General features: G+C 41.2%; 1 protein-coding gene across 35 annotated transcripts in view; it reads right to left on the bottom strand.

Annotated features, from left to right (window-relative positions):
- The window catches only part of ASH1L (ASH1 like histone lysine methyltransferase), a 241,742-nt gene that overhangs the window by 58,289 nt on the left and 171,022 nt on the right, over positions 1 to 12,431 (bottom strand). For all 35 annotated transcript variants that reach the window (XM_051857197.2, XM_070077550.1, XM_070077542.1 and 32 more), the window contains one exon: positions 11,305 to 11,399. In XM_051857197.2, coding sequence (XP_051713157.2) covers positions 11,305 to 11,399 — 95 coding nt within the window. The remainder of the gene's footprint in view (positions 1 to 11,304; positions 11,400 to 12,431) is intronic.

Below are 12,431 nucleotides of genomic sequence, written 5' to 3'. Positions count from 1 at the left end.
TGCCCATCCAAAGCCAGGAGCCAGGAGCGTCCTCCGGGTCTCCCACGTGGGTGCAGGGGCCCAAGGACTTGGGCCATCCTCTACTGCTATCCCAGGCCATAGCACAGAGCCGGATTGGGACTAGAACTGGCGCCCATATGGGATGCCGGTGCCTCAGGCCAGGGCGTCAACCCGCTGCGCCACAGCACCGGCCCCAGAACTCAGTTTCTTTAAAAGATATGGGCTGGGGCTGGCACTGTGGCACAGAAGGATAACACCCAGGCCTGAAGCACCAGCATCCCATAAGGGCGCTAGTTCGAGACCCAGCTGCTCCACTTCCCATCCAGCTCTCTACTATGGCCTGGGTAAGCAGCAGAAGATGGCCCAAGTCCTTGGGTCCCTTCACCCACGTGGGAGACCCGGAGGAGGCTCCTGGCTCCTGGCTTCGGATCGGCACAGCAGCAGCCATTATGGCCAATTGGGGAGTGAACCATCGGATAGAAGACCAATCTCTCTCTCTCTCTCTGCCTCCTTCTCTGTGTAACCCTGACTTGCAAATAAATAAATAAATAAAAGATATGGGCTATATGTTCTATTTCATCCTGCATCAGTTTTTGTAAACAGGAAGCTGGTGCTGCACATGATGAGTTAACTCATTGTGCCACAATACTAGCCCCTGAAAGAATTTTTCTAATTGACTTACAACATGGCTTTTTTTTTTTAAGATTTTATTTTTTATGTATTTGGAAGACAGAGTTACAGAGAGAGGTAGAGCCAGATAGAGAGAGGTCTTCCATCTGCTGGTTCACTCCCCAATTGGCTGCAATGGCCAGAGCTGAACTGATCCAAAGCCAGGGCCAGGAGCTTCTTCCAAGTCTCCCATGCGAGTGCAGGGGCCCAAGGCTTTCCCAGGCCACAGCAGAGAGCTGGATTGGAAGTGGAGCAGCCAGGACTCAAACCAGTGCCCATATGGGATGCCGGCACTGCAGGCCAGAGCTTTAATCCTCTGGGCCACAGTGCTAGCCCCAACAATATGTCTTTCCTTTATAGAATCTACTTACTTCTGGTTATCGTACCTCTTCACACTAAAGGTTACGTTCTGCAAACATATAGTTCTCTGTATAACTGTAGTTAACAAATGTATATTCTATAGATCCTACAATAGAATGTTATAATTTTTGTTTTAACCTGTTATATGTATTTTAATATAATTAAGAGAAAAAATTGTTTAGTCACTCAACATTTGGTGTTTCCATTACTCTTTATTTCTTCCTCATGAGCTAAATTTACATCTGTTGCCATTTCTCAAAGTGTAAGTTGGTTAGCGACAAATTCTCAGTGAAGGGAGGTGTTTTGAGTTCGGAATTTTTCATGACAAGCCACCAGTAAAACTTTGGGTACTGAGTATCTCATGAATTTCCCCAATAGACAATACTTCAAAACTCATTTCCAACCTGGTTTCCTTTGGACTTTGCTCAGTACACCTTTTCCTTTTACTGATTCTACTTAGAATCTTTTCCGTGCAATAAAGCATAGCCATGAGTACTACTATACACTAAGTCCTGTAAGTCACCACACCTGAACACTTTCTCAGGGATCCCTGACACACCTTGGAATCAAACATATGTGGGTTTCCTTCCCCATTCCATACCTCTGACGTTGAGCAATGTTGTTACTGATGGCTGGTCATGCAGCTATCCTCAATGTACCCTAAATGTGCCAAAATTCTAGACTCCCAGATGGAAAGCAAGTGGTCAGTAGAAACTGTACTATTTGGGGCTGGTGCTATGGTATAGTGGATAGGGCCACCGCCTGCAGTGCCAGAATCCCATGTGGGCGCCAGTTCAAGTCCTGGCTGTTCCATTTCTAATTCAGCTCTCTGCTATGGCCTGGGAATGCCATGGAAGATGGTCCAAGTCCTTGTGCCCCTATACTCACATGAGAGACCCAGAGGAAGCTCCTGGCTTCAACGGGACAGCTCTGGCCTTTGTGGCCAATTGAGGAGTGAAACAGCAGATGGAAGACTTCTCTCTATCTGGCTCTACCTCTCTCTGTAACTGTCTTTCAAATAAATAAAATAAATCTTTTTAAAAAAAGGATAATACGCTGGGGACTGGCGTTGTAGTTTAGTGGGTAGAACCACTGCCTGCAATGCCAGTATCTCATATGGGCACCAGTTTGTATCCTGGCTGCTCCACTTCTGACCCAGCTCCCTGCTAACGGCATGGGGAAAGCAGCAGAACATGGTTTGAGAGTTTGGGCCCTTGCCACTCATGTGAGAGACCTGGAAGAAACTCCTAACTCCTGGCTACGGTTTGTTGTGGCTCTTTGGGGAGTAAAGCAGTACATGGAAGATCTCTTTCGCTAACTCTTTCAAATAAACAATTAATTAAAAAAAAAAAAAGGTAATTTGTGGGGCTCAGCTTGTCTAGCCTGGCTGGATGTTGGAATGTCAGTTATCTAATGCTTAGAATGTTAATGCTTCTTGAGAAAGTCCAGGTGAAGTGAAGTTAGCTGTGGCTATCTTTATCTAGCTTAAGGCATAAACCCCTTACTACTGACTAGGGAGCAGGGATTCACTGTTTCCTGGAAGCCCAAGACAATGCTTCCATCTGCAAGTCCTTGCAATAAGTGATATTCTATTATTAAAAATTGGATTTCCTCTCTTTCCTTGAACTCTTGGCCCTTTTTACCTTTAGCAGCCAATCCTCCTACACTGGGTTTTATTGAAACACTGTAGATACACAAGTTACTGTTAACATTAGGAAAAGTTTTATGCTACTGTGGGGAACTGTTTACCATTCAAGTTCCTATATTACAGCCCACTCCTAACCTTGCAAGCAGGCCTTTCTAGGAGAAGTGGTCTTAAGTACGCTAAATTAATCTCCCTTGGGATTATGTACTTTATATTAAATGAGGAAAAGTAGTCAGGATGTGGCATGTCTGAATGACCAACAGTGGCAGCCTAGGAGAGCAATGTTGATAAGGATCTTGAGGTCTTCTGCCAGAAGTAACAGAAGTAAGACTTTTGTACTAAGCACGGCCATTCTTCTCGACAAACAACTGCTTCAGTTCTATAATAATTACCTTTTATTGAATATTTACTATGTGCTAGGCAGTGTGCTAAGCATTTTACATGAATTATTTAATATTTATGCTAATTTGTATTTTACAAATAAAAAAAATCTAAAGCCTTGAGATACATTAACTTCTCCAGGGTCAAATAGAGAGTAATTGGCAAAGATGGAATCTGAATCAAGACCTTACTGATTCAAGAGGCCAAATGTAAAAGACCAGGTCCTCCAACTTTTATGTCTCCATTCTCTCCAAAAAAATTTTGAAAATCTATGAATCCTTTATATCTTTTAAGTGTCAGTTTTAACAATGATAAGTGCTAAATCTTAATATCATAAAGATGTAATAATTACCACTGTCCATTAAAAAACAATAATCTCTTCTTCAACATTTGGAAATGCAAGTAACTTTTTTGTTTTGAACATCATTTCTTTTTTTTTTTTTTTTTGACAGGCAGAGTGGATAGTGAGAGAGAGAGAGAGACAGAGAGAAAGGTCTTCCTTTTTGCCGTTGGTTCACCCTCCAATGGCCGCCGCGGCCGGCGCGCTGCGGCCGGCGCACCGCGCTGATCCGATGGCAGGAGCCAGGAGCCAGGTGCTTTTCCTGGTCTCCCATGGGGTGCAGGGCCCAAGCACCTAGGCCATCCTCCACTGCACTCCCTGGCCACAGCAGAGGACTGGCATGGAAGAGGGGCAACCGGGACAGAATCTGGCGCCCCGACCGGGACTAGAACCCGGTGTGCCGGCGCCGCAAGGTGGAGGATTAGCCTATTGAGCCGTGGCGCCGGCCTGAACATCATTTCTATTCTACTTACTCTACAGATTTTTACCCTAATGCTATGTATTTATGCTCAACATTCTTGAACAATCTATATTCCTATACCATAAAAAAAACATTTAAATGAACATTTAAAAGTACTAGTGATCAGCCGGCGCCGTGGCTCAATAGGCTAATCTTCCACCTTGCGGCGCCGGCACACCGGGTTCTAGTCCCGTTCGGGGCGCCGGATTCTGTCCCAGTTGCCCCTCTTCCAGGCCAGCTCTCTGCTGTGGCCCCCGAGTGCAGTGGAGGATGGCCCAGGTGCTTGGGCCCTGCACCCCATGGGAGACCAGGAAAAAGCACCTGGATCCTGGCTCCTGCCATCGGATCAGCGCGGTGCGCCGGCTGCAGCAGCGGCCATTGGAGGGTGAACCAACGGCAAAGGAAGACCTTTCTCTCTCTGTCTGTCTCTCTCACTGTCCACTCTGCCTATCAAAAAATAAAAAAAAAAAAAAAAAAAAAAGTACTAGTGATCATAATGTGCAAACCTAAAAATTTTTCTTTCATGTTACAAAACACTAGAATTTTGATGAAAATATCTAGACCAAAACATAAATATATGTACTTATCAGCTTTATAGAGACATTTACCCTTTTATTGTATACTATTTGATGATCTTTAGTATGGAGAATTGTACAACCACCACTTTTATGTGCTTACCAGGCTAGGCCACAGTACACAGATGCCTGACCAAACATTACTTTAGATATTTCTACAAAACTATTTTTCAGATGAGCTTAACATTGAAAAATAGTAATTACAAGTAAGAACACTCTCCATAATGTGGATGAAGTCCTCAATATATGAAAGACAATTTTTCAAAAGAGGAAGTTCTGTGAACAGATTGCCTTAGGACTTGTACTCCAACATGAACTCTTCTCCGGGTCTGTCAGTCTACCCTTTAGATTTTGGACTTGCCAGCCTCAAGAATCATGTGAACCTACTGCTTAGAATGATTGTTTTTCTTTCCTCTCTCTCTCTGCATCCTATTGTTGCTTCTTTTCTGGAGAACCCCAATTAATAAAATCACTATCTAATTTCAAAATACATTCAACATCCAAAGAACCATCCCTGTACCTGCTAGTGGTCACTTCCCATTCTTGCCTCTCCCAGTCCCTGGTAACCTCTAATCTACTTTCTGTCTCTTACATACTTGCCTATTTTGGCTATTTCATATAAACAGAATAATATATAACATTTTATGACTGCCTTCTTTCAAACGGCATAATTAGCATTTCATTCCTTATTATTGCTGAATAATATTCCATTGTATGGATATACCACAGTTTGTCCATTCATTCACCAAAAGACATTTCAGTTGCTTTCACCTTTTGACTATTATGAATATTGTTGCTATGGCTATTTAGGTACAAGTTTTGTATGAGCATATGTTTTTAATTTTTATGGCAACATACTCAACAGCAGAGCTTCTAGGTCATATGGCAAGTCTATGTTTAATGTCTTGAGTACCTGCCAAACTATTTTATAAAGTGGCTTGACATCCCCACCAGCAATGTAGAAGTTTTAATTTGTTCACATTCTTGTCAACCCTGGTTAATGCCCATCTTTTAATTAAAGTTGTCTTTGGGTATAAGGTGATATTTCTTTGTAGTTTTTGGTTGCATTTACTTCCCTAATGACTAACGATGCTGAACATCCATTTGTATACATTTTTTGGAGAAATGGCTACTCAAGTTTTAGAGAAGTGTGTTTTCTATTATTGAGTTTGAACACTTTATGTGGACAAATGGACGAAAATCCTTTACTTGGTTCAGTAGTCCCTTTATCTAGGGCCAACTGCAGACTGAAATTACATATAAACAACTCATAAGCTTTAAAGTATACACAATTTTGTATAGTAACAAAATCTCACACTATTTCTGTTTTTTTAAAGATCTATTTATTTATTTATCTATTTATTAAAGTCAGAGTTACACAGAGAGAAGGAAAGGCAGAAAAAGAGAGAGAGAGAGAGAGAGAGAGGTCTATCATCCACTAGTTCACTCCTCAATTGACCGCAATGGCCAGAGGGACGCCGATCTGAAGCGAGGAGTTTCCTCTGGGTCTCCCATGAGGGTGCAGGGGTCCAAGGACTTGGGCTCTTCTGCTTTCCCAGGCCATAGCAGAGAGTTGGATCGGATGTACAGCAGCCAGGACTCAAACCAGCACCCATATGGATGGGATGCTGGTATCGTGGGCAGCGGATTTTACCTGCTATGCCACAGCGCTGTTCTTAACAACGCATTTTAATTTTTATATAGGGTATGAAGTAAGATTCCAATTTCATTCTTTTGTATATGTCTGTCTAATCAATACAAAACCAAGGGAGCTGGCATTATGGCACAGTGGCTTAAGCCACTGCCTGCAATGCCAACATCTCGTATGGGTACTGGTTCAAGTCCTGGCTGTTCCACTTCCAATCCAACTCCCTGCTTATGTGCCTGGAAAAGCAGCAGAAGGTGGGCCAAATGCTTGGGCCCACTGCATCCATGTGAAAGACTTGGGAGCTCCTGGTTTCAGCATGATCCAGCCCCAGCTTTTATGGCGATTTGAGTGTGTGAACCAGCAGATGGAAGATACCTTTTTCTCCCTCTGGAACTCTGAACTCTGCCTTTCAAATAAATAAAACAGATTTTTAAAAAAGCAAACAAGGGGCCGGTGCTATAGAATAGTGGGTAAAGCTGCCACCCTGCAGTGCCAGCATCCCATATGGGTGCTGGTTTGAGTCCTGGCTGCTCCACTTCTGATCCAGCTCTCTGGTATAGCCTGGGAAAGCAGAAGATGGCCCAAGTCCTTGTGGCCCTGCATCCGCATGAAAGACCCAGAGGAAGCTCCTGGCTTCGGATCGGCGCAGCTCCGGCCATTGTGGCCGTCTGGAGAGTTAACCAGCAAATGTAAGACTCTCTCTCTCTGTAACTCTGACTTTCAAATAAAATAAATAAATCTTTAAAAAAATCATTTGTTCAGAAGATTCTTTTTTCCTCATTGAATTGCTTTAGCACTCTTATAAGAAAACTCAATGGATCATAAAGAGTATAATATACATTTTGACAAACAAGTATCAACACATATATGCATTTTGATATGCATGCTTAATGATAAAGTACCTTAATTCTATCATATATTTATTACTTTTGATTTATTGAATTTGATACCATAAATGGTAGTGAATTTGACTCCATAAATTTTAATTTATATTACTTTTTATTCATCTATTAGGACAAAGATAGAAATGAACTAAGACTGATTCATTTTAAAACTCACTCTCTTTATTTATAACATATTTGAAGTGATCTGTTCAACACAACTGGTTTTTCTTCCTACCATAATCATAAAATATTATTTGAACAACAAAGTAGCACTGTCTTCAGGTACAGGAGGGTGCAGAATTCTCTCCTACAATAGCTTGATTTGAAAATATAAGCTTTTCGGCTGGCGCCGCGGCTCACTAGGCTAATCCTCCACCTGGCGGCGCCGGCACACCGGGTTCTAGTCCGGGTCGGGGTGCCAGATTCTGTCCCGGTTGCCCCTTTTCCAGGCCAGCTCTCTGCTGTGGCCAGGGAGTGCAGTGGAGGATGGCCCAAGTGCTTGGGCCCTGCACCCCATGGGAGACCAGGATAAGTACCCGGCTCCTGCCATCGGATCAGCGCGGTGCGCCGGCCGCAGTGTGCTGGCCACGGCAGCCATTGGAGGGTGAACCAATGGCAAAAGGAAGACCTTTCTCTCTGTCTCTCTCACTGTCCACTCTGCCTATCCAAAAAAAAAAAAAAAAAAAAAAAAGCTTTTCCACCTTGAAGAGGTTTTTGCATTACTTACTCACTATGTATTCTATTAAGTATAAATGAGTTTTAGTAAAATATTGAATTGGGGAATTAGAGAAAAAAAATCTTTATTTAAAGTAAGGGATTTTGATTCATGCCACAAATATGACAGAAATAATGGCTTATCTATTATTCTTCCTATCCCCCTTAGAAATAACCGGGCCTTTCATGCTTTTGAATAGTTAGAGATTCATTCTAAAAACCAGGTTGGTAAATTTCTCATTTAGGACAAAATTGGTGGAGAGCAGAATGGTTACGTTTTCTCAAATGGGACCTTCAAATGTTTACTTTCAAAGCCTACTTATTCTTAGCAGGTTTTAGGAGAGAGAGAAATCTGCTCAGAGTCTGGTTCTACTACTATGATCTAAACTGAAAACAAAAGGCTCTTTCAAAAGAACTTTGGCATGAAGCCCAGAGAACATGGAATGTATCCTTACCTTCAATAAGTAAGCATGCGTAAGGTTATCTATCTGAGAACTAAACCTTGTAACATCATATTGTAGTTGTACCCATTTCCAGCCAAATAAAAAAATTAAAGGAAACTACTCTTTACTGCAGAACTTGTTTATGCCTGCTGATTCAAATATACTGCTGGTTCTGGACTCATGGGGAGAAAAAGACGATTAGCCAATCATTAACAGAGAAGAGCCATATAGTTAAAAAGGTTAAAGAATCATAGTTGAAGAAATCATTCAAAGGCATAGAATCAACATCTACTACAAATAAAGTGTTTCTGGCTCCATGTTTTTTATTAAATTCCTTTAAGGCAATTTTGTTAGTTCAAACAAATTGAATATGAAGAAAAAAAAAAACCCCTGTAATCTACATACAATAATTTATCCTAACTTCTCCTGTTATTTGTACAACAAATATTTGTTAAAGTTCCATTTTGTATCAGTTACTGGGAAACCAATGAAGAATAAAAAAGACAAGTTTGTACCACTAAAACTTACAATGTAGTTAAGGGGACAGATAATAAATGAGTAAATCAATATTGTAATCATAGACTATAAATATGGTGCCATGATCTAGAATATAGGGAGGGGCTATCTTTTGGTAAGCTGGTCAGGAAAATCATTTTAAAGAAAATGACATTTATGATAATACTGGCTTTAAGCTTTGAGGTAGAGATAGAGAGAGATCCTCCATCTGCTGGTTCACTCCCCAAATGGCAGCAATGACAAGGGGTGGGCCAGGCAGAAGCCAGGAGCCAGAGCTTCATCTGAGTTTCCCACATGGATGGAGGGGCCCAAGCACTTGGGCCACCTTCCTAAGCTCATTCTTAAGAATGAGAAGAAACCAGTCATGGGAAGAATTTTAAGAAAAGCTTTTCAGGAAATGGTAAAAAGGGCTTAGAATTGAAAGAAGGTGAGTATGACCCAATATGGTAAATAAGGGCGAGATGGGAATAGGTAGATGAGAGAGAAGGGATCAGAGACAGATCATGTAAAAACACATATACATTGATTATTTTATTGATCATTCACTTCCAAGGTGCAGTAAGAGAGCAAGAGCAAGAGATCTATCCGCTGGTTCACTTCCAAATGCCTGTGAACAGCCAGGGCTGCACCAGCCTGAAGTAAGGAGCCCAGAACTCCATATGGGTCTCTTACATGGGTGGTGGGCACCCAAGAACTTGAGACATCATTGGCTGCCTCCCAGGATACATTAGCAGGAAGCTGAGTTAGAAGTCCTTGGGCACCTGCACAAACGTGGGAGACCCGGAAGAAGCTCCTGGCTCTGGATTGGCACAGCTCCGGCCGTTGCGGCCAATTGGGGAGTGAACCATTGGATGGAAGACCTCTCGCTCTCTCTCTCTCTGCCTCTCCTCTCTCTGTGTAACTCTGACTCTCAAGTAAAAAAATAAATAAATCTTAAAAAAAAAAAAAAAAAAAGAAGTGGAGGAGCAGGGACTTGGAAGTAGCACTCTGATATGGGAAAGGGAGCATTCTAGGCAGCAATTTAATTCCCTGCACCATAATACCCACTTCAAGGGATAGATTACTTTAAAAAGCTATAAGGAAAAAGTTAGCATTCTACTGTGATGGTAAGCCACTTGAAGCTTTTAAGTGCAATCAACGTTAAGTTAGAAAATAATTTCTCTTTTAGCTGTGTATAGAGTAGACTGGGTGTAAATAAGAATGGAAGTGGACAGATTTGTTAAAAGCACTCTGGTTCAGATGTGGTTTGTTGCCACCAAACTGGTGCTGGAATTTTGATTCCCAAAATAATGGTGTTGAGAGTTACTGGGACCTCTAAGATAATTAGATTATGAGGATTCTACCCTCTTACACGGGTTTTCTTCCTCAAGAAACTGGATTAGGTCTCTCCAGCTGAATTAGGTCTCGAGCAAGAGAGCTGGGACTAGATTAGTTACCATGAGAGTGGGTCATGACAAAGCAATTTACCCAGGATGCTTTGATGCCTTCTGTACATTCCTCCACCAGGTAATAACACCCACCATGATACCCTCAGCAAGAGCTAAACAGATATGGTGTCATGCTCCAGAATTTTGAGTTTTATCTGGTCCATATTATTTATTTGTTAAGAAAAAGGAGACTTATTTATCTATTTCAAAGGCAGAGTTAGATAGAGAGGGAAAAACATAGAGAGAGAGAGATCTTTCATTCACTGGTTCACTCTCAAAATTTCTGCAATGGTAGGGCTAGGCCAGGCTGAAGCCAGGAACCAGGAATTTCATCTGGGTCTCCCACGTGAATTTAGAGGCCCAAGTACTTGGGCCATCTTCCATTGCCTTCCTAGGCACATTAACAGGGAGACTGGAACAGAAATGGAGCATCTGGGATTTGAACTAGTGCCCACACTATATGATGGCATTGTAGGTGGCACCTTAACCTGCTGTGCCACAATGCCAGCCCAAGGAACCTCTTTTCTTTGTAATTCACCCAGCCTCAGGCATTTAGTCACAGCAACAAAAACAGACAACACAAAATGGGACAAATGGTTATGGCAGAAGCCCTCCAAAAAAGATAAGAGTGACATGGATTTGAGTGATGATAATGGAATTTGGCCAAAATTATAATATATTTCTGAGAGGGAAATAATAGAACTTGGTGATAGACTGGATGAAGGGTTGAAATGGGAGGAATCTAAAATGACCTTCAGATAACTATTGTTTATTGGATATAAAACTCAGTAATGTAATGCTAAAAAGTAATACTACCCAAATGATAAAGTTTTGACATTGTCTCCAAAAATGAAAAGAATGATAAATCTGCTCCACATTCAAGCCAATTAATGATCACGAAAGCAGCAGGTCCTCTTCAGTAAGAATCACCAAATTAACACACTCTTTTTGAACATGGGAAATATTTGTAAGCAAATCGCTAAGTACTTGATTCTTCTTTGATAACATACTTTGGAAGTCAAAACCTACAGATACAGTGTTATTTAATAAAGTCACAGCAAAGAAGATGTCTGCCATTTTGGCTCCTTGATCAAATAATGTACAGAATTCTTCAAAGTATAAAATAAATGGTAACAAGTTGGACTCCACTGGAGAGGTAGCAATAATAAGAACAGAGATACTTCTTTCAAACACAAGATACGTCATTTTTCCCACAATAAACTGTGTGGACTTAGTACTCACCAACATGAATGGGGGCTGGGAATAATCCATATTCATGCTCTCCTGGAGTATACTCCAGCTTCTCTTTCTTTAACTGGATCAATCGGCTCTTTGGACTGTTATCAGAAAAGAAAGGGAAACAGAGGCAATGAAATGTCTTCCTGTGGTCAAATCTACAAATATTACCTAATCAAGAGTATCTGCTTTAAGTGTCTTAAATCTTAAATGCACTATCTGGGAAGAAGGTATCAATTATTTTCACATATTTAAAAAATCTGTACTTCTGTAATTGCCTTTAAGATGAGTAACACCTTGACAGTAGAAAATCCATTTTAGAGCACAAGAGACTCCATATTAAAAAAGTACCACCCACAGTGAGACACTGGTCTGAAGCTATGATCTAAAATTCAGACAATAACAGTATTCATACAATAACAGTACAATGCATCCCATTTGGCAGAATACAGAAACTCCCTAGCATGATCTTTCAAGTTTAAAACAGATAGGCTGCACCTAGATTAATGTTAAGACTGTAATTTGTCAATTTTCAAGATTGCATTTGATACTAGTTTTATATAGGCCTTAGGTCAGCTTGACTCTAGTAACTATGTATTCTCCCTCCCCTCCTTGAGGTTTTTATCTTTATAAACCCTATTGCTTTGAGCTTCAGTGTTGAGAGTACTTTAGGGCATGAGCCCGCTCTCCACCGCTGGCAATAAAGGACCTTCAAATGTATCAATGTGTGGTGCACCTGTTTGCACTTGCTCAGGCACAACAAAGAAAATGGCTATTGAGTTTTCCCCAACAGCATTGCAGAAGGAGACTAAATTTCAGATATTATTACAATAATTATCCTATATCTGGAAGTACCTTCCCAAATCATCATCTATCAAAGCAGATAAGAGGAAAGGCTAGCTCCGGTTTACAGATTTGGGAACAGATGCTCTATGATGTTATGTGACTTGCCTTAATTTTACTAGCTGATCTGGGGACTTAACGACTAAAAGTTCAGTTTACTTATTTATTTAATTTTTAAAGATTTACTTATTTGAAAGAAAGAGTTACAGAGAAGAGGAGGACATACACAGCCAAGAGATCTTTCATCTGCTAGTTCACTCCCCAAATGGCTGCAATGGCCACAACGGCTG

Source organism: Oryctolagus cuniculus, chromosome 7 (genome assembly GCF_964237555.1).
Source record: "Oryctolagus cuniculus chromosome 7, mOryCun1.1, whole genome shotgun sequence".
In the NCBI taxonomy this organism is placed as follows: Eukaryota; Metazoa; Chordata; class Mammalia; order Lagomorpha; family Leporidae; genus Oryctolagus; species Oryctolagus cuniculus.
This window is presented reverse-complemented; position numbering and strand designations above follow the sequence as displayed.